The sequence below is a fragment of the Mytilus californianus genome, unplaced genomic scaffold, assembly GCF_021869535.1.
Source record: "Mytilus californianus isolate M0D057914Y unplaced genomic scaffold, xbMytCali1.0.p SCAF_3, whole genome shotgun sequence".
NCBI lineage: Eukaryota > Metazoa > Mollusca > Bivalvia > Mytilida > Mytilidae > Mytilus > Mytilus californianus.
In genome coordinates, this window is record NW_026262679.1 from 64,831,495 (window position 1) to 64,857,478 (window position 25,984).

At 35.9% G+C, this 25,984-nt stretch overlaps 1 protein-coding gene across 1 annotated transcript in view; it reads left to right on the top strand.

The window, feature by feature from the left end:
• Positions 1-14,177: 14,177 nt before the first annotated feature.
• The window catches only part of LOC127733116 (disintegrin and metalloproteinase domain-containing protein 12-like), a 75,815-nt gene continuing 64,008 nt past the window's right edge, over positions 14,178-25,984 (top strand). The window contains exons 1-2 of the mRNA XM_052242411.1: positions 14,178-14,309; positions 24,260-24,375. Of these exons, the coding sequence (XP_052098371.1) occupies positions 14,231-14,309; positions 24,260-24,375 (195 nt within the window). The 5' untranslated portion in view covers positions 14,178-14,230. The remainder of the gene's footprint in view (positions 14,310-24,259; positions 24,376-25,984) is intronic.

Below are 25,984 nucleotides of genomic sequence, written 5' to 3' on the forward strand. Positions count from 1 at the left end.
GGGTGATCACGCGACCGCATTTCAAACACATACTTATCATATCTACTGGGTTCCACTCAAACTTACATTTGCATGACCAAATACTCTTTGGCTTAATGGGATCCATAGGACCAAACTCCAGCTCCAGTTCCATCTCATCCTCCGACTCCTCACTGTCCCACTCCTCATTCTCCAAAATTTTGAAGAATTTTTCATACTGATCCATATTTATATCAACAATATTGGATGCCATCCCTTTATTATAATTAGTTTACATAGAACTCTTCTAATTTGCGTCGGTATTTCCCTGCTGACTTGGGGCTTGTGAGATCGATGGTTACAAATCCATAGGGTTGGGACCAGCAATGCTTACACAGAGCGTCGAACTGTTCCTTTGTAAGATCGTTGCAGTGATCGCGCCGAATATGATCGAGATTCTTAGCATCTTGCTGGAAGAGACAGATAAAGTTTGCATTTTCTCGGATCGTTTGTCGGGGTAGTTTGAAGTAGTTCTGACACAGGTAGAAACAATCGACGTTGTTGTGACGACCGCACACGTAGTAGTCTTCACACGTGTTCTGTTTGCTCAGCATCAAATCGTCGAACACCATGAGGTTCTTGCGACTGGGGTCGAGTTCCCGGGGGTCTGGTACATCACTCCCTTGCTCGAAGAAAAAAGTGGCGATACTACTCGGGTGTCGTGGTGGTGGTAAGGCGTCGACCACATCGATCAACGAGTAGGGTGAATTGCTCTTACAATGTTGGAGGTCTCTAATATCTTCCTTAGGGAAGCCTTTTCCCAGCGCTTGCTGCAACAGCTGGTAGATGGGCTGGTGAAGCGATTTTCCGAAGACGTATAATTGATCGTAGTCGAGCCATCCATCGCGCAGGAGAAGTTGTTCGATAGCGTTGTTTTACCACAGTCCGACTTCCCAATGATCAACCCTCTGATCGCCCGCTGCGGTAGGAGGTAGTGATTGCTCCTCTTGGGAGCGTTTGCACTGTAGGAAATGTCTTCGACGTTCATTTATTTAAATAAAATAACGATGATCTTCTGCGTAAAATGTCGTAAGAAGACGGACACAGTTAACCCTGGTGAAACAATTACCAGCAACGGGCGACGAAGGAAGGTTGGCAACTGCAAGGTGTGCGGTGCCACGAAGTCTCAGTTTGTTGCTACAACCGGTGCAGGGTTCATGAACAAACTAATCAACCGATTACCCATGGAAATGCATCTCCCCGGACACAACTTCACCGGGCCAGGGACTAAACTTAGCAAGCGACTACTCCCCGATGGCACCCCGAAGGCTTGGGCAAAACCTATTAATCGAGTGGACCAGGCTGCATATCACCACGATCTTTGTTATGCCCAGCATAAGGATACCGCTTCACGCAACTCCATCTGTGACAAAGCTATGCTAGCCTCGCTTAACACCATTCCCAACCCTACCACACGCGAACGCATGGACCGCAGCATCGTCGGACCCATCATCGGTACCAAAGCTCGATTCGGTCTGGGTATTAAAAAAAAAAAGTTCGCTGGACCGATGATTTAGCTGAGGAGTTGCACAAACCAGTTCGACGTAAGTTTCAAAAACACCGTGTGGTAGTGGGTGGTGTGGATGAGACCTGGGCGGCCGACCTTGATATGAGTGCCTTTTCTAGGGACAACAAGGGAAATAAGTTCATCCTGAGCATCATCGATGTCTTCTCCAAATATGGCTGGTTGATACCACTCAAAAACATGAAGGGGGTGACGGTGCGGGATGCTTTTCAAGCGGTGTTCAAGGAGCGTATGCCCAAGAAGCTTTGGACAGACAAAGGCACTGAGTTTTACAACAAGGATGTAAATCAGCTGCTTCAAAAGCATGATATTTAGCTCTACTCCACCGAAAATGAGGAGAAGTCGAGTGTGGTTGAGCGCTGGAATCGCACCATGAAAGAGAAGATGTTCAAATATTTCTCGGCCAACTCTACACGCACCTACATCAATGTCCTGGACAATCTTGTTCGCCAGTACAATACCACCAAGCACCGATCCATCAAGATGACCCCTGTCGCCGCAAGTCACAAGGAGCATGAAAACAAGGTGTATTGGAACCTTTACGGCAGCATACCTCCCATGAAACCACCTCGATTTCGTGCTGGCGACAAAGTCCGAATCACCAAGAAGAAAGGTACATTCGAGAAGGGATACACACCCCGCTGGACCGAGGAAGTATTCACCATTTCCCTAGTGTTAAACACTCAGCCGCCCTCTTATCGCCTCAAGGATTTCAGCAGCGATGAAATTCAGGGATCCTTCTATGAGCCCGAACTTCAAAAGACTGATCAGGACGTCTACCGCATAGAGAAGATCCTCCGCAGGCGAACCAAGAACGGAATTAATGAGGTGTTTGTGAAGTGGAAGGGTTATCCTAAGAATTTTAACTCGTGGGTCCCGCAATCAGATCTACAATAATCCTCAACAACCTTTCCGGTCTCAACCTTGAGACTGGAAAGATTTGGAAAACTAAGCATGCTTCAATTCGACAAAAACCCTCAATGCATCCAAATCCGACTGTAGACGATCGTAAAGGGCTTTGGTGATGGGTTTGTTGTCAGTTCGTGGGAGTGGGAATTCAGTACATGAAACTTTTGCATGTCCAAGTCTGTTTTCATCTTACCACCGTTGGTTGAGACGCATTCTGACTTGTCGACTTTACCATTTTCTACGGCCATCAGCTTTTTGGTGAGTTCTTTGATTGATGAGTCATACTCATTTTGCATTCGCTTGATGGTCATCCGCATCTGTTTACACTCAGAATCTAATTCATCAATATCTTTCATACCATCTTTCAACTGTTGGGTCACCCACCGTTTTGTCACGGCATCTGAGCTTTCCTTGGGATGTCCTAGGCTAGTTATCCGATTGTCGTTCATATCCAATTCCTGCAGCATCCGCCAGACGGATTCGCTCTTTCTTGCATGAGATCCAAACTTATCCATTTATTTATAGAGTGAAAAGATTGTATTTTCCAGCGATTTTCCAGTCGCCAGCAATTTCAACACGAATAGGCAAAAGTGACCACACACCACCGAGCCTCGCTGCTGTAATTCATCGGTGCTATATCGAATTTCAGGCTGTAAGTAGTTTACCATCTCGTCAGGCGGTGGCAATCCATAAGAGTCAAAGTAATACTTTACCGGCCCACGTTTATACCAACAAGTCCAATGCGTTCCAGGACCCTTCCAGCTATCGTGATTCAAGATTCCACATTCGATGCGGCGCGGGCTGGGTGGTAGGGTATCTCGCATGAACACCCCTCTGAAACATGGGATTTTTAGGTTTTTGGTGGCTTTCACGAGGTCTACATTCGAAAGAGGTTTATTGGGGAGGGTTATGTTGTGCACACGTATGCTGCTCATTTATTTAATCCTAGCTTGCTGAGGTGTTGTAAAATCCTGTAATAATTTTTGGTAAATCTATCATCGCTAAGATCTTTTCAGCTTCTTGTTCTTTAATCTCTTCAGCCTTTCTCTTCTCCAAACGGTCTCTAAGTTTATCTTGTTTTTCATAAAGTTCCATCTTCTGGCGATATTCATTAATACATTCTTGACCCGAACCAGCATACCTGGTGAATTTTGTATAATTGTTGCGTTTACTTTTACCCATTACTTTATTTATATGAATCAAAAGTGGCCTTTAAATATCCTTTTCGATTTTGTAATGTCCATGGGCAAGAGTACTGATCCCATCCTCCAGAATATGTCGCTTGTCATCCTTGGCCGAGAGTGCTATTTTGTTGAGTTTCCTCGGTGTAGATCTGGTGAAGGCGGCTGCGGATGATGTTCATCGGCTTACATATTTCCAGCTGAGTGTCTAGGCATTGTTTGTACTCATCAAAGGTGATGTTTTGTTTGATGACAGACTTTGTTACTCCTTTTGCTCTCTTGGTGGTAGTGTGGTCGTTCATCTTGTAGGAGTATAACTTTGCCCGAAGACCTACAAACTCTGTCATCACTTTACCACCACACTCGTCCTTAAACATTCCAACCACCTTTTTGTTTACACCGGTGGGAATGCCTGAAGGATGTTCGGTAGGGTAGCTGGAGGTATCGAATTTTTCTTGGACGTGTGGTGTAATGTCCTTGTAAAAGTCCTCGGTCTTAATCTCATAGGCCAAGCTGTCAGTGTCGGTAAAGAGCAGCTGGGCGTTGTCACCGTACATCTTCCTGATGAAACCGTAGTGAAAGTCATACATCAGGGTCTTTGAGATGTCCAGAATGCAGGCTCCCAAATACACAGGCTTATCAAACTTAAGCTTGGTCTTTTTCATGTGGACGGCTGCTAAGTTGTTGGAAAAGACGACCCGACGATCGAAGTTGGGTTTGGCCACAAGCTTAAGTGCCTGCTTCTCACTATTGACCAGTTTGACGTCCACCCTCTTGCGGATGTTCTCCATGGTCTTTCCGAAAACTGAGACATTCATAAGTTTGAAAAAGTCTTTCTCAGAATCGGTCTTAGCTTTGGTGCGGAGAGCGGTGTTAAGATCGATGTAGTGTTTGAGCCATGGGGATTGTCTAAACCTGATAAGTCAGGTACATTATGAGATTCCCGTAGTGGAGAGTATACTTTTCGCGCTTACCTAGGTGAGGCACTAGCTTTCGCACCTTATTTATCCCCACATTCTCTTGAGCTAGTGGATAGTCATTGTGAGCATCATGAAGCTTTTCGGGGTACTCCAAATCACACTCCACCATGGCACCATATTTATGGTCATCGGGGTACTCTAGGATCTCCTCAATCTCCTCTGGCTCTACCCACTCAAAGTCTCCCGTGGGCAGAGATTGTACCATCGCCCATCCGTAGAGGTTGTTAGCGTCAAGATAGGTCAAATACTTAGTTGGCTGGGAGCTATCAAAATTCTTCATGTAGGGATTGTTAGCCTTGCCATGTCGATGAGAGATCGTGGCGACACCTCCTCTGGTTGCATTCTCAAACATCATCAGCATATCAGGGGTCCGAGAGGAGTTCTAGTCTCACTCCTGTACATTTTAGCATTGCATCATAGGATAGTCCTGGAGATGTGAAATAGTGTGCAGGGTCGAGTTTATAGTTAGCCATACATATATTCCTAAAGTCCTCAAAAATATCCTCCAATATGGCTACATCACTTTCCAGGTATAGATTGTGGTAGTCCCGCAAAGTCTTACACCTAAATTCCTTAAACACCTGCTGAGCATGTGCATAGTCCTCGTCGCTGATGTGTGTGCCATAGAGTTTGCTGAAGAATTCCTCCTTGGGTGGTAGTTGTGTTTCCTCTAGCTTGGCAGGTCCATCCATGTAATCATAGGGATATACTCCCTTCCTGATCATCAGTTCATATCGATCGCCAAAGCACTTCTTTATTGCCCCGAATTGTTCCTTTGTAAGATTCCCTGCCAAGGTTTCCAGGGAGTTCGGTAGAAACCTGTATGAATCTACAAATCTCATCTCCAATGCTCCATCTACTTCTTTCGAGAAGCTGATGTATTTCTCATCGGTGTTTGGGATGCAGTTTATCTTACCTTCTCCAACTCCTAATTCGCTCACAAAAAGATGGGCGTCGTATCCACTCAAGTTGTGGAAAACAATGGGTACATGTCTTGGAAGTTGGAAGTCCAAGTTGCACTAGTTGTGTGCTGCGCCGCGATACTTACCTGTGAGGTGATCGTGGTCGCGAACCTTGTCACCAGCTAATTCATCACCGCAAATGTGACAGTTTGTGGTTGCTTCAAAAATCTCCTTATCAGCGTCGGTCATCTCTATAGGTTTGTTTTCCTTGTAAAGCTTAGCAATCTCCCTAACTTCCTGCTCCATGCACTGTACAAACTTTTTAGCTGCATCCTCTCCACAGTAGATGACTGAGTCTTTGTAATCACCGTGAGCATATTTCACCCTATAGCAAAAACCTGATGGTCGATGTTGTTGATATGCCTTTGTGTAGGCCTGTGATGGATCTGGCTGGCAAGTGTCGACCTTTTCCGTAAAACACTCGAAATCCGCATAAATGACGAATGGAACCCTCATCAACTTTTTGTGGTTATGGAAGGCTATGTGGGTTCCTTCCTCTGGCATCTCGATCCTTACTGCATCCTTCTGACTGCAATACTCCATATGCTCATCCAGGATATCCTGTCTTGAGAAGTGAGACAAACACCTGCGGCAAAAGAACAGTTCATGACCATGCTCTGAGATTTGACAGCTCAAAAGTCGAGATAGGCTCTTAATCCAGCAATAGTGTTGCTTGCTCTCATTGGTCAGGAACAAAAGATCCACATGTCTCGAACCTGTATTCTTAGATATTCTGAGGGGATATATTTGGAGGTCCTCTTCTTCATCTTCACCCTTCTTTACACCGTCAAAGCCATAGACGTTAATGTTTAGGTCGGTGTTCTGCCTCTCAAATTTGTCAATGGCCTTTAGCGAGACTGGAAACTCAATGCCATCAAAATTGAACTCATCAGCCCACTTTTTGTACTGACCCACACGTTTGGTACAGTTTTTGTCAACTTCCTCATGATGTAGGGCTGAAAGAATGGCCCAGCGTAAGCATTCCTGATCAGTATTCTGCACATTGATGATAGCTTTCTTTTGAGCGAGCGGTTTTGGCAATGCTATGTAGGAACTGCCCTTGAGAGGTTTAAACTTGTTTAAGTGGATTTCTAGCTTTTCAATATGACCAAATGTCCACCCACTACCTTCACGCATGTATTTAGCCATATTTTCTTTGACCTTCTCGACCATATATGCTATTTCCAACTCAAGGTCTGTGGATTCGGTGATGGTGGTAAGGGTTGATCTTAAGTGGGGAATGACGTAGATATTTTCTCCGGTCGCTGGGTTTGTTTTTACCATCTCCACCTGTAGTACTAATTGCACTTTTAGGGCCTTCTTTTTGGTGAGTGCATCTGAAATTGTGCTGGCGATAGTGCTTTGACTTACATTAAAAAACGTTAGCATATCATGCTGTTCAAGGGTTCAATGGTGATTGTGCCAAATACACCTTTCAATGCATCGCGTCGGTCAACAATTTTGATTTCCTCTTCAACGGGGGCATTTTCAATGTTCTTCTTCACCGGTTCGGTCAGGTCAGCTCTCCCTAGTCGGGAATAGTTGGTAATTCCCCGTTTTTTGGCAATGGTCTTCAGTTCCTTTTTGGTAAAAACCTCTTCGCGAGTAAATTTGTGGGCAGTATTGGTCTCAATTAACTTAACCAATTCCCCCTTGGGTTTCCTACTATATCCCTTAAGACCCTCCTTCTTTGCGATTTTTTCGAAGTTCTTCCATGGTGGTTTTCACCACAATATTCCCTACAACTGGGGTATCCTCCTGCTGGCGTGGTTCTTTACTGTGTCTCCAGCAAAGCCCATCTTTCCCTGGTTTACTCTTACAAAACTGCCCCTTCTTTCTTTTTAGTGGAGCACCACAAGTTTTGAGTTCTTCATTTTCTTTGAACTGATCCATATTTATATCAACACTATTGGATGCATTCTCTTTATTTATTTCAATTTCATCCATCTTACTTGTAGCAACACAGTCCTTTAATGTGTTTCTACAATTGTTTGCAAAAGCCATATTTTGTTTCTACCCTAGGATTACATCCCTTTAAGGTGTTTCTACCATTATTTGCAAAAGTCATATTTGTATTTACCCTTTGACTAATTAAAATGCTAGTCCATTTACATTGTAAAAAATCTAAAGTTGGATTTATGCTAAATTTCCCCTTAAAAATGGAAAGTGCCGCAGAATCGGCCTTTTTACACTACTGAAGTCGAAAAAGGGCATTGTCTGGCCAACAAATTCAAGCGGATGTCCTAACAAGAAATACAAAACAGAAACTGAGCAAGTTATCTGTTGGAGACAATGTCCCAATTCCACAGTATGACTGAGCACCGAACGATCCGAGTAATATACAAGGTGTTGTTGTGGAAGTAGGAAATGTTGGCTATTGTGTAGGGACAATAGCTGGTAATATATCAGGAGTCTTAAGCAGAAACCAACTAGAATCAATTAATGAATCTTTTTTTGTCTGTTACACAATTTCTTGATTTACAACTTTCCCTGAGGGAAGCTGTCAAAAAAATTTCAAAAACTGGTGGGCAGGGTTATCTCTCTTGCAAATTAAGGCGATTGTAACAATTCGAATTGTAAATGCAAAAAGCAGAATGTATTGTGTAATTCGAGGTGTCATGGTTCGCACTTCTGCTCCAACAAATAAGAGCATTGTTTATTATGTATAGTATTGTAAATGGAGTTATCAGTGGGTTTCATATTGATTCATAATTAAAATTAAAATTATTTTTATCATTTGATTTGAAACTTATTCTATGTAAAATATTGTACAAGTTATAAGTGAAATTAAGCCTTATTTTGAACAAATTATAATGTTTACAGGCACTTTTTGTACAAATTACAATTTGTACAAAGTCAAAATACAAATTATAATTTGTACAATTTTTTTGTACAAATTATAATTTGTACAAAATGATAACTTGTACACAACATATATATATATATATATATAGCTTTTTGCCGACATTAATAACAATAACAACACATACAATATTAAGACCTAAAAAACATATACAATATTAAGACCTATAAAACATATAAAACATATAAAGCATGTACACATTAGACACATTAGACATACAAAGTAAGACAACTATATTGCATAAACAAAAATATTCATATATAAAAGCATAGCACAAACAAGTAAAGCACTAAACTAGATAATAATAAAATTGAGAATGGAAATGGGGAATGTGTCAAAGAGACAACAACCCGACCATAGAGCAGACAACAGCCGAAAGCCACAAATGGGTCTTCAATGCAGCGAGAAAATCCCGCACCCGGAGGCGTCCTTCAGCTGGCCCCTAAACAAATATGTATACTAGTTCAGTGATAATGGACGTCATACTAAACTCCAAGTTATACACAAGAAACTAAAATTAAAAATGATCCAAGACTAACAAACGCCAGAGGCTCCTGAATTGGGACAGGCGCAAAAATGCGGCGGGGTTAAACATGTTTTTTGAGATCTCAACCCTCCCCCTATACCTCTAGCCAATGTAGAAAAAACAAACGTACAACAGTACGCACAGTAAAACTCAGTTTAAGAGAAGTCCGAGTCCGATGTCAGAATAGGAAATAAAAGAAAATAAATAAAATGACAATAATACATAAATAACAACAGACTACTAGCAGTTACTGACATGCCAGCTCCAGACCTCAATTAAACTGATTGAAAGATTATGTCTTCATCATATGAATATCAGGCACAATCCCTCCTGTTAGGGGTTTAGTATTATACCATCATAAAATATATGAGAAGAACATAACCCGTGTCATAAGCACATACAAAGCAGACGAAATAAATAAAGCAAAACTATTCTACAAGCTGCATGGAAAACAAAACATAACTTGAAATCAAAACATTAAGATCTGCAAGAGTACATTTAACTGCCTTGATGCTTTTTTTTTTTATAAATTTCAGAAATATGTGTTTTAAACTTAAATTGATAATCTATTGTCACTCCAAGGAGCTTTACCTCAGTGTCACATAAAATTCCATTCCCATTCAAATTGAATTAAATAATTGTAAATGGTGCACTTGAATGAAATCATTGCATAGTCATGCAAAAAATTGCAAAAACGCCCAGTTCTGCAATTATTAGTACCCATTTTAACCTGGAGTCGCTTGTTTTCTCTTTGACACATTATCCGTTCTCATTCTCTATTCTATTTCATATCATATGGACAGAGACATATAATACACGTACATTAAGTATGTGGTATAAAATGAAAAATTGAATATACAGTGCAAAAAAAGGAACATAAATAATAATTCAGACATGTGATTCTTTCGGCGGGAGTCAAAATCTCCCGATTTTAAGCCCTCTTCCGTCTATCCCGTTACTAATTCAAACATTCCGGGTTTTTTTTTTTAAATTTCAACCCAAAAAATTTGTCATTCTCTATTTTTTATTACCATCATTGTCAACATTAATTACGTTTTTGTATCACTGAAAGGTAATTTTTACCTGTAAATCAAAGAACTTGTAAAATTATATGGCTTCACTTGACAGCTTGGGTGTCGAACATACTATTAATCGGTGTCTTCCTCCTATTCCCACTTTTTAAAAATCACTATTACTTCTATTCCCACATGCAAATAACAATAGATGTTTTGATAAATAATTTGTTTTTATAACAATCAAGGTTAATTAAGAATTCACCTAAGATTTACCTTATTTTTTAGAAGAAAACATATACACTGTTTAAGTATATTATTTAAAAAAAAAATAATACACTGTTTGTTTGTAATATGTTTTTTCTTCTTCAAAGAATTACCTTAAAATAAATAATAATAAGTCAGATAAATAGAAGTAAGATTAAAAAATCATTGAATTTGTAAACCTAAAAAAAATGACATCCGAACACATAAATTGATGATAGTTAATATTAAAACAAACTTTCCCATCTTGCAAGATTTCCATGTACAACAAACGCAAGAAGAATCTACCAGTTTTACCAAAAATGTTGATAAAATCAACATAGATGGTATTTGGGCACGTACTACCAAAGGTGACCCATTCCTAATAACAGACGACAACACAGTTGTACATTTTACTCCTGTCCAAGCCTATTCTTCAAACTTTACACATTTCACGCAATGGTTGACGGCGCAATGTAGTATCCACTGGTACACAGTTCACTTCCAGCCAAGAGCGAACTAATATACACACCGTTCCTGACTTCACTCAAAGATGTATGTCACCAACACCAACTACAACTTCAGCCTACCACTATCTTCCTGGACTATGAAGTCGCCATCCGAAATGCAGCATATTATGTATTTCTTTACATCAACGCAAACCACTGTTTTTTCCACTACACACAATGCATCTAGAGAAAAGCACAATGAACAGGGATTCAGGTTTCATACCTGAGGTCGAAGATGTGTGGTTTAATGCCCTAACCGACATTGATCAGATTGATACTAACATCAGCTAAACGCCCTTTACAGACAATGTAACAAAATACTGATGGGACCATTACAAAACACGTTGTTAATGAGCCACAGAAAGAAGACAAAACAAGCTCTTATCACTATACCTTGTTTGAAAGAAAGTTACTGTTTATTATAGTTCTTCTGTTATTATTGTATGAAATGAAACCAATTATATCAAATTTTTAAAATCAAATATGAAAACGTAACATTAGGTTGATTGCTGTCATTAGAGAAGAAAAACACATTGGTAAGGTATAAGAAATTGAGTGGTATGTGATCCAGTGGCAAATATTACATTCATATCAGATCAAAAGCATCTTATTGCTGTATGAAAATTGGTATATAAAAAGCAAATTTTTGTTGTATTATTAATTTGCCTACAAAATAACATTCTTATTCACAAAATAATAATGAAAAAATATAGGTAAGAATACTTTGTTTTGTACTAGCATGTTTATGAATAGGTTCTAACCAAGCAAAAATAAAAAAAAGTTTAACTTACTTTGGCCATATATCAGATACATGTATTTTATCACAAAGTGATATAATTTAAATAAGTTTCTAAACTTTCTCAACTCTTTTAATCCAATTAAAGTAAATATTTTGTTTAATGTATGTATGAATTTCTTCAATGTGGAGATTTGAAAAAAATGATGTTTTAAAAATATTATGTATGTCTTGAAGACATGTACAGCATAGTTCAGAAAATTCACATGTCAGTAGATCATGGTGGTAGGAACAAAATGGTATTAAAAGTACGCAATTTGAAAGTGTGCAAATGTTTCAAACAAAGCTTTAAAACTTTACAAGGAATTTTGAGAGGAATGCCAACTAAAAAAACGTAGAGCTGCTACAGTAAAGGTTTTGTTGTTAAGTCTATAATAAACCAGAGACATATACTTGTATTATATGTCTCTGAATAAACAAAGAGTTCAATTTTCCGAGTACAGGTTGATTGATACAGACATGCATAAAAAAACACGGCAATTACGTAACAATAGATGTCACCCAAACTTGCCATGCAAAAATAAGTAAATTCAGTGGTCTAAATATCCGTTTACATGCCTTTTAGTCACTATCATTATACACTAGATCTAGCTCATAGTGTTTAATAAACAAATATACTTCAAAATCATTAGTGATCATAATATTTTTTATTTTAAGAAAAACACATTTCTAATAGTAAGTTATACTTAATTGCAATCAGGGATTTTACAAAATCCCTAGCTCTATATTCAGTGATTTTGTAAAATCCCTAACAATTTCAGGGATTTCACAAAACCACTGAAACTGTTAGTGATTTTACAAAATCACTGATTAGTCCAGTGATTTTACAAAATCACTGATTTTACAAATTCCCTGTAACATATATACATTGAATTTTTAAGGTGTGTGCTACAATGTTTGATTTGTTTTAACGCTGTTGAATTTTTCAAGAACATGTAGATTTGCTTTTAATTAGTATGTCAGTATGTGGTATGGCAATTTTGTTGTTTGTAATTCAATGGAACATATTCAATCGGCTTTTGAGTCTTCTTTCTAGTAATGTTGGCCAGTGAAGTGTGTTAAGCATATTTGTTACACTTTCAGTATATTGGTATTTAGAACATACGTATCTTGCTGCACGTCTTTGGACTTTTTCTATGGAGTTAATATTCTCTGTTGTGTAAGGGTCCCAGACAGTGCAGCAGTATTCTAGTTTCGGTCTAATAAGGGCTTGGTATGCTCGGTCTTTGATGGTTACTGAGTTTATTTTTAGTTTTCTTCTGATGAATGCAAGGGTCTTATTTGCTTTTGATGTCATGTTCTGAATGTGTTTGTTCCATTTTAAATTTGATGATATAGTTATGCCTAGATATTTTGCATTTTCAACTGACTCAAGAATGTGACCTTGCATATTATAATAAAAATGAATAGGTGTTTTCTTTGTGGTCACTCGAAGTATGTTGCATTTGTCAGGGTGGAACTGCATTAGCCAGTCTTGTTCCCATTTGATTGCCCCTTCTAGGTCTTCTTGAAGTTTAAGGCAATCTGATGTTGATTTTATCTGTCGGTAAATGATGCTATCGTCAGCAAATAGCCTGATTTGACTGTGATGTAAATATTCAGGTAAGTCATTGATGTATATTAAAAATAGTATTGGACCTAATACAGTGCTTTGGGGAACAACTGATGTAACTGGTATGTTGTCAGAGGAATGGTTTTCTAGTATGACTGTTTGTGTACGATTAGAAAGGAAAGATTTAATCCAGTTCGTAGCTTGTTCTGATACACCAAAAAATTTAAGTTTATATAGTAAACGGTTGTGTGGAACTTTATCAAAGGCTTTTGCGAAATCCATGATGATTAGATCGGTTTGTATGTTTTTATCGTTATTTGATGACAGCCGCTGGTGAATTAGTGAAATTATCTGGGATTCGCAAGATCTATTTGCCATGAAGCCGTGTTGCAAGTCATAAAGTATGTTGTTTGATTCAAGGTGTTTCATGATGTTGCTTGCAAGTATGTGCTCTAATAATTTGCAGGAAATACATGTTAATGAGATTGGTCTATAGTTACTAGGATGATGTTTGTCTCCTTTTTTGAAAACAGGTGTTACGTTTGCGTGATTCCAATCATGAGGTACTTTTCCTGTTTGTATTGATTTTGTAAAAAAATAGAGTGAGTATATGTCTGTGCATGTGTTAATGTTTTCTTTTAACACTATTCCAGTTATGTTATCTGGTCCTGTTGCTTTTTTAGGATTTATATTTTTACAATTAATGTATAGATGCCTTCTCTGTTGATGTCTATGTTGTCCATTATTGGATGTGTTGATGGACCTTTGTCAGGGATTACTGTATTCAAGGAATTGTATATTTAAATATACAATTCCTTGCTGTATTAGTCTCAGATGTAAAAGCCGATTTAAATTGTTCGTTTAATATATTTGCTTTTTTCAAGGCATCTGCATGTAGTAAACCTTCACTCCTAAATAGACCCCTGACGAAAATATGACAGCTGGTGTATTCTTGGTAATCACTGCTTTGAAATAAATAAAAATACTGAAATATATTTAAAATAGGAATTCTAAAAATTATATGTCTTCTTCGACGTCCGCGTTTTATCTGAAGAAATGAGAAGAGTTCGCTCCCTTCTACTGTTTACGTTTCAGTGAGTTTCCGGTTGATGTTAACAGGTTACCAGAAGAGATGCATCATGAATAATTGGCAATGGATATCTTTCATTGTTCTATATTTCTAATTGGTTTGATATTAGAAATATTTTCTTCGTATACAGATGGAAATTATGGTTAGTAATTTTAAGTGATATTTACATTTTAATGACTGATCTATCTTTTGTTTCAAGCTTCAAACACGGTTAAACCGATCAATGACAAATTATCCAAGTTTTAATTAAATGTACACCCACCCCAATTGATTGATTAAACAGTTACCAGTTTGACTTTTTTCATATTGGTATAATTGTACAATAGTTTGAATTTAGCAGTTAGGGACTCCCAAGTTGTTATCAATTTTTATTCCTTCACAGCAAACATTCCTGTGCAAGTGCCCATATGCAGAAATGTATCTATTGTATTATACATTTACATTAAATATGGGATGATTAACTAGTGTACATTTCAACTATCCTATTTTGTATTAGCATGGTATAATGTACTTGATGACTGAATGCCCCACCCCCTCTTTCTATTTGAAAGTTGTAATATGGTAACCAGAACTTACTATTGGCTGTTAGATGGTTTTCGAAGATAACTGAATTAAAGTGTGTCATGGTTGTCACTAAAGGTGTCTCATGAAAACTCTGTCTGGACTCATAATTTTTAAAACAGGGTGAGTCCAAAGCTTTCATGTCTATCCGGCCCCAAGTCGACTCGTCCCAGGTCAATCGTCCCCATGTTTAAAAAGGTATGCCTTTGACCAATATTTTTCATTAGATGAGACATTTGTTGGAATATTTTGAAAAAAAGGCAAATATTTATAGTAAGATCCCATATAGAAATATAATATTATTTTAGTATAAAATATTTGAATTCAAATCAATTTGTCACTTTAAATGAGAACGTATGATTATACAGTATAAACTATGTTTTTATTACTAGTTTTCAAGACTATTGTGTATGCATAGTTATAATAAAAACATTTATAACAGAATTTTAAATAGAACCATCAAAACAAAGAAACTATATATATACCTTGTAAATTTTATCAATCATGATTTTGATTGAAATAAGTGATTACGACTGACTGGTATTACTTTGGTCCACGATCCTGAAACAATTGTTGAAAAAACAAACCAATTATAGACATTGATTTGATTTAAACAAGTCATTATGATCATGATGATTATATAATTATATGTTCCATTGGATTGTAAATATCTATTTATCTCTTCAATGTGTGAATTAAGTAAAAACTATTTTTTCCATTATATTCAGTGTTATCATGGAAAATAACTTCATATACAAACAATACCAATCATACTCCTTTTCGTTTTGATTTAAGATGAATAATCTGAATGTTCCTCCAATATTAGGCATTCTTCACTTACCTGCACTCATTATTCATTAATATTTTGTGCAAATTCCATTTGCCCTGAATCAAATATGTCACCAAATCCTCTGATGTTAATATAAATTATTTATTATTTTATCATGGGGTCGGATTGATGTGAGACGTAACAACTTGGGGACGGAACGATCTGATACCAGTCCAAAGATGCATTAAGATTGTATAATGTTGAATCAACTTAGCATGTACATCATCATTTTACAGCAAAAGTTTAAAAACAATCTAAATTTGTTGTCATTTCTTGATTTATTTTGTCATGGAGACTGCAGTGATAAATTACATGTACAATGTATACAGCAATAAAATTTCTTTTTCTCACTGTTGGACTCACCTTGGCCAAAAATGACGTGTCCCTGGACAAGCTTTCAAAAATCCATAGTGAGAACCTTGCTGCGTAGTAGGTCTAGGTAAAGCAAATTGTTGTTACAGTACAATCATGTTTTACATTTTGTACATGTTATAAAATACAATACAGTAATCTTCATTCTAATGGAAAATAAGGAAATTATTTCATTTAAGACATTTCGTTGTAGTAAATTCTTAAATGTAAAATTCAGCAATATGATGTTTTCGTTTCAAACCTCAGTACGACATCATAGATACGTTTTTTGGGTCAAGCATTAACACCAGGCAATAATAGCTTTTATGCAACATTTAGAATAAGATAAGATTTGACAAAAAAGGAGATTTCAGGTGAGACTTCTGAGTTTCATGTATATAATTGAAGAAATCAGATACTAATAATCCTTCAAAATATTATTGTTTTAACAAAGTATGGAAGTACATATGTAATTATTATTATTATATATATGGTATATATACATGTATGTATATATAGTATATAAGGAAAATCATTAAAGTCTATACAATGTGCATGTACAGTAGTCATGACAGTAGAGTTGAAGAAATATTATTGGCTTTGAACTTGCTTTCAGTAACTGCAAGTACTCTGATTTCTGTGCTTTGTGTCTATTGTTTTTATGTTAGTTGTTTTTGTGTCTTGTACAATGTTCCAATCCTTTTGAGTTAAGCCAATTGAAACTGATTTTTGTCTTGACTGCGACTTCTATCACAGAAAGCGAGACATAGAACTTTATTACATATGTTACCCAGATTTATTTTCAAGCTTGGTAAGTCTAGAATTTTGAGTTTAACCTGGAAAACCATGTTGTAATATTCCTCAAGTGTAACTCTTTATTACAAATAAACACATGAAATATATGCATACTGTCAATACTTATATTTTGGCATTGCACAAGGTGGTGTTTTTCTAGGGCTGTTTATTTACATCTTTTCAATGAATTCATTGGATGTGGACTGATGGATAATTTTATTTGAGGAAAATTTGATTTATTTATTAGTTGTTATTAGCTTTGAACTAGCTTTCAGTATCTGTGATATGTCTTAGATACATGTACAATGTATGTAATTTGTATCTCAAATTTGTTTTTGTCACCCGCAAAATGCGTTGCAGGGACATGGAAATACCGGGCGTCCGTCCGTCCAGTCTTGTGAGCGCTCTCACGTGTACAATCCTTGCCAGATTTTTATGAAACATATATCATAGATTTATATCAGCAATGTCTTTGACGAGTTCTAAAATCAGTGCCGATCAATTATTTTTAAAGGAGTTGTGCCACTTGGAAACATTAATTATATGGAAAATTGCCTTATGAGCACTCTAATGTGTACAATTCTTGCCAGATTTTTATGAAATTTATATTATAGGTTTATATCATCAATGTTCTTGAAGAGTTAAAAAATCAGAGCCGATCAATTATTTTTAAAAGAGTTAAGCCCCTTGAAAATATTGATTGTATGGAAAATTGCAATGTTATCTCTCTCATGTGTTCAATTCTTGCCAAAATTTTATGGGAACTTATATCATAGGTTTATATCAGCAATGTCATTGACACTTTCGAAAATCATTTCTGATCAAATATTTTTAATGAGTTATGAAAATATATAAATTATAATGGAAATCACATTGCATTTGCTCTGAAGCCTTCATTTCTCTAAAGATATTAATAAAAAAAGTTTTAAAGAAAAAAAAAAGTGCTTTTTATACGACCGCAAAAAAATTTTGTGGTCGTATATTGGTATGACGTTGGCGTCGTCGTCGTTTTCTGAAGACACATTGGTTTTTGCACTTTAACTTTAGTTGAAGTCAATGGATCTCTATGAAATTTTACCATAAGGTTCAATACCACAAAAGGAAAGTTGGGATTGATTTTGGGGGTTATGGTACCAACAGTTAAGAATTAAGGGGCAAAAAAGGGGCCAAAAATAAGCATTTTTGTAACTTCCAGACCTAACTTGTCTGTTAGTGTATGGATCTCTCTGACATTGTACCACAAGGTTTCATATCACAAAGGGAATGCTGGGATTGATTTTGGGGGTAATTGCCTCAAAATTTTAGGAATTAGGGGCCAAAAAAGGGGCAAAAAACAAGCATTTTTCTAGTTTCATGATAATAACTTGTGTGTAAGTGTATGGATCTTTCTGAAATTGTACTACAAGGTTCCATATCACAAAGGGAAAGCTGGAATTGAGTTTGGGGGTAACTGCCCAAAACGTTTAGGAAAAAGGGGCCAAAAATAAGCATTTTTCTAGTTTCCAGACAATAACTTGTGTTCAAGTGTATGGATCTCTCTGAAATTGTACTGCAAGTACCATACCACAAAGGGAAGGCTGGGATTGATTTTGGGGGTAATTGCCTCAAAATTTTAGGAATTAGGGGCCAAAAAGGGGCAAAAACAAGCATTTTTCTAGTTTCAAGACAATAACTTGTGTGTAAGTGTATGAATCTTTATGAAATTGTACTACAAGGTTCCATATCACAAAGGGAAAGCTGGGTTTTAGTTTGGGGGTAATTGCCTTAAACGTTTAGGAATTTGGGGCCAAAAAGGGGCCTAAAAACAAGCATTTTTCTAGAATCCAGACAATAACTTGTGTTCAAGTGTATGGATCTCTCTGAAATTGTACTGCAAGGTACCATACCACAAAGGGAAGGCTGGGATTGAGTTTGGGGTTGATGAATCATAAGGGGGTTCAAAAATTTGGGGGAGGGATTTTTTTTTCCTTTAAAATTTTCCATTTTAAATTGGTTATTTCTGATTTATATATAAAAGCAAATAATAATGATATGGTTTGAATAGGTAAATTAAAATTTTTTAAGTTCTTAGACCACATTCATTCTGTGTCAGAAACTTATGCTGTGTCAAATATTTAATCACAATCCAAATTCAGTGCTGTATCAAGCTTGAATGTTCTGTCCATACTTGCCCCAACTGTTCAGGGTTCGACCTCTGCGGTCGTATCAAGCTGCGCCCAGCGGATCATTTTATTTTAGTTATTGCCCTTGTACCTTGGATAGATAAAATATGTGCAATGAGGGGGACATTGGAACTCTGTGCTTTTATTTTTGTTGCTTTGTGTCTATATTTAAAATGAGCCAAGATTTTTTAGGTGAAATTCAGAGCACTCACAATCATGGCTAACCCATGTGTCTGTCCCTAATCAGGAACCTGGAATTCAGTTGTTCACTTTGGTTGTTGTCTGTCATATTTGATTTTTTTAGTTTATTTTTATTACATAGATCCAGTCATTGGTTTTCTTGTTTTCTTGTTTATCATTTTGTCTTAAACTATGTGTGTGATTTTTCATATATATCTTTCAGGTAAACATTTTCTAAATTGTACCAATAATCATTCTTTTTGTTTCATGCAACTAGAGCATTTAAAAACATTCTCCATATTTCACTACCATAAGAAAAGGTTTAATTTTATGGTTTTAAAGATGCAGTCAAGTTGAGACATTAGGATTTGATGATGCTAGGCATTGTTGCAATTAAAAACAAGCTTTCCTTAATTTTCGTATAACAGCTCATCTTAACACTGAGTAAATTTTCACAAAATTTAAATGAATGTTCAGTGAAACACAAAAAAGATATATTATGAATATACCTTATCATGATTATCAACTCTTTTTATTAAAAAACTATTTCAGGTTCTTACACTCACTAATATATAGATATAATAATCTAAATAGTTTTTGTCGAGCCTGGGACTTTTGTCGCAGAAAGCTCGACATAGGGATAGTGATCCGGCTACGGCGGCGGCATTAGCTAACTTCTTAAAAGCTTTATATTTTAGAAGCTAGAAGACCTGGATGCTTCATACTTTGTATATAGATGCCTTACGTTAAGAAGTTTCCGTCTGTCATATGTCCATTGTCCTTGGCCTCATTTTCATGGTTCAGTGACTACTTGAAAAAAAAGTCAACATTTTTTGTAATGTTAATTTCGTTCTTATTATGAGTAATAGGATAACTATATTTAGTATATGCATACCTTGCAAGGTCCTCATGCCTGTCAGACAATTTGCATTTGACCTCGACCTCATTTCATGAATCAGTGAACAAGGTTAAGTTTTCGTGGTCAAGTCCATATATCAGATACTATAAGCAGTAGGTCTACTATATTTGGTATATGGAATGATTGTAAGGTGTACATGTCCAAGTGGTAGGTGTCATCTGACCTTGACCTCATTTTCATGGTTCAGTGGTCAAAGTTAAGTTTTTGAGTTTTGGTCTTTTTTTCTAATACTATATGCAATAGGTCAACAATATTTGGTGTATGGAAATATTTTATGATGTACATGTCAGTCTCGCAGGTTTTATTTGTCCTTGACCTCATTTTCACAGTTTATTTCTCTGTGTTAAGTTTTTGTGTTTTGGTCTGTTTTTCTTCAACTATAAGCAATAGATCAACTATATTTGTTGTATGGAAGGATTGTAAGGTGTATATGTCTGTCTGGCAGGTATCATCTGACCTTGACCTCATTTTCATGGTTCATTGGTCAATGTTAAGTTTGTTTCTTAGATACTATAAGCAATAGGTCAACTATATTTAATGCATAAATTGATTGTAAGGTGTACATGTCTGTCTGGCATGGTTCATCTGACCTTGACCTCATTTTCATGGTTCATTGGTCAATGTTAAGTTTTCTTGTTTAAGACTGTTTCGTAGAAACTATAAATAATAGGTCAACTATGTTTGGTTTATTGAATGATTGTAAGGTGTACATGTATTTCTTGTTTGGTTTATCTGACCTTGACCTCATTTTCTTGGATCATGTTAAGTTTATGTGTTACTTGTAGTAAAGCTTTATATTTAGGACTATATAATCAACATAAAATCAGTGGTTAGTAAAGAAGGCAAGATATTTCAGGGTGTGCACTCTTGTTAGTCTATTTGTTGATTATGGTAATAAAAAAAAACAGTATTCATCATGTACCTCTTGTTTGGTCTTTAGTTTTGTACAGATGTATTTATTGCGCAGACACCTTATCCCCTCCTCTAACTATAGCTGATAAAAATCAGCTTTTGTTTCGGGAGGTGTTACTTTCTTGTAGGAATTAAACAAACATGTTTAAACGCATTACCCAAAATATTTTTAAGTGTACAGGAATGACTATATGCATATATATAAAGTACCTAGAAAATCAACCTAACAATATTAGAGTAGATCTGATTCTTAACTTCCTGCCCAAGCGGGGCTGGAACCTGTACTTTTCACCTCTCACTAGAAGTGAAAAGTGAATACATCAGTTATTGCATTTACAAAATGTATGTCTAACCAGTTAGAGATAGAAAAAATAAATTGTAAACTCTGCTGCCCAAACAAAATTGTATGGGAAATTAAATTGCTCTTATACAAAATTTGAGATTAAGGGATTAAAATTGAAAGATCACGTTAGAGCAAATGTAATACAAGACTATAGTTATAATAGTTTATGTGGTTTTAATGAATGCATTTAATTTTCCTTGCTGTTTATGGTCATCAAATAATGATTAGTACATATAACCTGGATATCAACATTAAGACATTCATGACAAACTAATTATCATATAAACTGTCCTTTGACCATACATGTATGTTGGATTTTTATTGATGTTCTATTTTGGTACTTTTATCTACTGCTTTGAGTGAACTATGTATATATATAGGAAAAATCATGACCCCTTAGGTGAATAAAATGTTGTTAGAGACATAGGTTGATTGATTATATATTGTAGTCAATGTTCATTGAACATTTACTCTTCTGTGCTTACAGTACAGGCATCCATGAATGGTTGAATGAATTTTATTCTCAGATCTATACATATTATAGTTACATAAGTATTAGATACATCTTGAGGGCGTTAACCCGAATGGGTGTATCTAATTAAACCAAGATATTATTGTCAATGCAGAATGATAGTTTTCAATAATTTAGGAAGGGGGTCTTTTAGTAATTTGACCATATGTTATTGCAAAGCATGATGAACGCAGTGTATCCAATTTCATCTCAAATTTATGGAAAAAAAATATGGCTTCAGTAATCTAATACGATTAGAGCATGAAGAGGCAAAATTTATAGTTGGTTTTGAATATAAGAAAACAAAAATGATTTTTTTTTGTTTTGAATGACCTTCTTTCATGACCATAAACCTACATACAGTCAAACCAGCTTAAGAGACCACCTGTATCAAGCAAAAACCTGTGTTATAAGACCATTAATTTGAGATCCCTCTGTAGGGCATTTCACATATATATGAAACCTGTATTTGAAGACCACCGTTCTTATGAGACCACTTTTTTGTTCTCCCTTAAGTGGTTTCACTGTATATCATTTATGAATTCATGATATTTTTAAATTGTTTTGAATATACAGCACACTTTTTGTCAATCCAACTTCTGTTTTTATCAAGAATCTTTTTTAATATTCAGGTTGTTCATGTGCACACTTAAAGTTGGCATGATATCAGTAGATTCTTAGACTATTCAACAGCTGATCATGAAGCCACACTAAAAGTTAGCATGATATCAGTAGATTCTTAAAGACTATTCAACAGCTGATGATGAAGCCACACTAAAAGTTGGCATGATATCAGTAAATTTTTAAAGACTGTTCAACAGCTGATCATGAAGCCACACTAAAAGTTGGCTTGATATCAGTAGATTCTTAAAGACTATTCAACAGCTGATCATGAAGCCACACTAAAAGTTGGCATTATATCAGTAAATTCTTAAAGACTATTCAACAGCTGATCTTGAAGCCACACTAAAAGTTGACATGATATCAGTAGATTTTTAAAGACTATTCAACAGCTGATCATGAAGCCACACTAAAAGTTGGCATGATATCAGTAGATTCTTAAAGACTATTCAACAGCTGATCATGAAGCCACACTAAAAGTTGGCATGATATCAGTAGATTCTTAAAGACTATTCAACAGCTGATCATGAAGCCACACTAAAAGTTGGCATGATATCAGTAGATTCTTAAAGACTATTCAACAGCTGATCATGAATCCACACTAAAAGTTGGCATGATATCAGTAGATTCTTAAAGACTATTCAACAGCTGATCATGATGCCACACTAAAAGTTGGCATGATATCAGTAGATTCTTAAAGACTATATATTCAACAGCTGATCATGAAGCTTTTTGAAAAATAAAATTTTACCATACACTTTTCAATCCAAAACAAAATATAGGCTTAAAGCTTATTTCTGTAATTGTGTGAGTACAAAAAGGGGTTACTCAATTAAGTGGCTTAGCCAGAGGCTAAAGAATTGAGAGGGCCACTTGATAATTCATGTATTAAGCATGTATCTGACAGATATTATAAAACTTAATCAAATAAAAAGTTTTTTAAAAGTACAGCTTGCTTGGTTTTCATCAAAGCGATGCTGATATCAGTTTCACAATACTATATTTTTTACAGAAACAATTACACTGATTATAAAAATAGAAGATGTGGTACGATTGCCAATGAGACAACTCTCCACATGACACCAAATGACACAGAAATTAACAACTATAGGTCACTGTACAGCCTTCAAAAATGAGCAAAGCCAATTCCAAAGCAAAGATATATACTTTCAGTGATTTTGGTTTATGGTAAAGTTGGAGTTTCTCAGTCTTTAGTTTTCTATATAGTTTTTTAGACTTGTTCATCCCTTATCGTTGTCTTATGCAATGGCATTTTCAGTTTTTCTTTGACTTATGAGTTTTGAATGTCTCCTTGGTATCTTCCACCTCTCTTTTTTTTTTACAACAACCTAATTATAAACAAAATGTACATTTTATATATTCATTATCTAATTATCTTATTTTTATCTTAATGTTGAATCCCCAAGGGTGACTGGGGAATAGAAATATGGTCACTACAGGTCTTCTCCCGACTGGCAGTAAAGCCCTTGCCAAAGTGGGGTGTCTGTTTGGCTGTGCGGGATGTATCAAGTATGCAGCCACGTCCGGTCAGATTTGGGATGTTAAATCTGATGCCTCGTGTAGAGAGAGTGTCACGCTCTCTGCACGTTAAGAACCCTTGCAAAAACTCTTTGAAGGTCCTGTAGGTGGCTTGTTGCATGCTAAATTTCTGTCCCTATCTAATATACCCTCATTTTCCCGTTGCAGTCCAAATTTTCCCGACCTGCCACCCAGTTGACTTCTATTACTGGACCTACCTATTGTTTTGATGGTTAATTTGTTCTTGTCCTGAACATGCATGAAATATTTGCCACTGGACGTTAAGCAACCAACAATCAATCAATCTTAATGTTGATCAAAGTTATCCAGATTTTTATTTCATAATAATCTAGAATTTCCATTTTTCAGGTAAACCATTCATTCACTCTTCTGAGAAATTCAACAATAACAGACAAAGAGTTTTTGAATTTGTACAGCCAGTATTATATCAAAATGGACAGAGAAGGGAAACTACTCTTGATCAGGTACATTTGTGTATTCTTGTATTTTATGTGTAGCGTGACAGCAAAGCTATACTGACAAAGAAGTGTAGCATCTGTTTTATGTAGTCATCCACATCAATGTCCATGTCCCACTTAATATTAAATCAACAACACCCTGAAAATGGGTGGACAAAGTTCCTCAGATTTTTCTACAAGACATCAAGTTTTGCACTTGCTATTTCATTAAATTTAACTGAATGATTTTTATACAGTTTTCCATACCATAACATGGACCATGTCATTTTTGCTTATATTATTTGGAGACAGCAGGCAGCCCACAACTTCATTTGAAAACTCCCACCTTGTCTACATAAATCAAAAATATAGATTTTTGAAATATAGGTTTATCTATAACATGTACATTTTAGTACATTATATCTGCTGTATACTGGTATGTTATAAAAGTATATGGAAAGGTTTATTACGATAATTAGATATCTATAGGTTCCATATGCCTTTGGCGAGTTTATCATTACTATTTGTATTAAATAAAAAGAGTTGGTATCAAGCGATGTCCACATCTCACGAGTTTTTAAACCTATTTCTCCTATAGTAGGGTGCGCAGTAAACAAATTTGATCGATTTGGGTTAACGGAATAACACACAGCTATATTTTATATCATTGGAAAGAGGAGAACAAGTCTCGTCAAAATATTGATGTCGTTGTTGTCTACAGTGGTCACGATATTCTTAAATTTGGGTCAAAGGTCAAATCTAAAATTTCAAGGAAAACGTAGAGTCACGTTTAGACAGCTGGCCACCCCTACATATTTGCGTTTATAGCAAAATAAATTCGAATAATTCAAAGGATTATAACTATAGTTTCAATATTTAGGACTAATTTGATAATTTTATTGCCAAATATGGTTCGAGATTGACATTTGTACTTATAGGGTGCACATTTACAATTTTCATTCAGCTGTTAAATAACAGTGACCTTGACCTTTTAAAAGTTCCAAAATCGGAATTTTTACATAAGATTCGATACAAGTGATCTTTAGAGATGTTTTTTAGATATTAACATTTATAAGTTGCCCTCCCAAAATATTATTTTTTCTGTCTTTTGATAGAAGATGTTCGTCATGATTTTCTGGGTAATTATCCAATTTTCTTTTGGTGAATGTGGAAGCACATCAAATTGTACGTACTTAGTTCCAAAACTGATGAATATTAACGCAGAATTGATTGAATTATCAGGTCTGAGTATATATTTGCTTTACAGAAATAAAAAAAATGCAAACGGTGAAAAAGGGGAGGGTTTCTGTTACAAGTTATGAAAACAAAATGAGAATTAGATTCAGCAGGCTAATTACTACATCTTACACACTTTTTTCAAGTGTAATGTACATGACCTATAGAACATAAATTGGCCTACAATTGACATGAAGTTAAAGATTATCTACAAAAAGAAAGTTTTGTACAACGTCGATGTATTTTACAAACACTTGTAAACAACATCAATCTAATTATAATATAGATCTCTGATTTCGTTATCCTCATTTGAGCTTATATATAAGAGCACGCAAGTTAATAAAGATCAGAATTTTAATAAGAGCAAAACAACATAGAAAAAATTGCCGAAGCTAGTAGT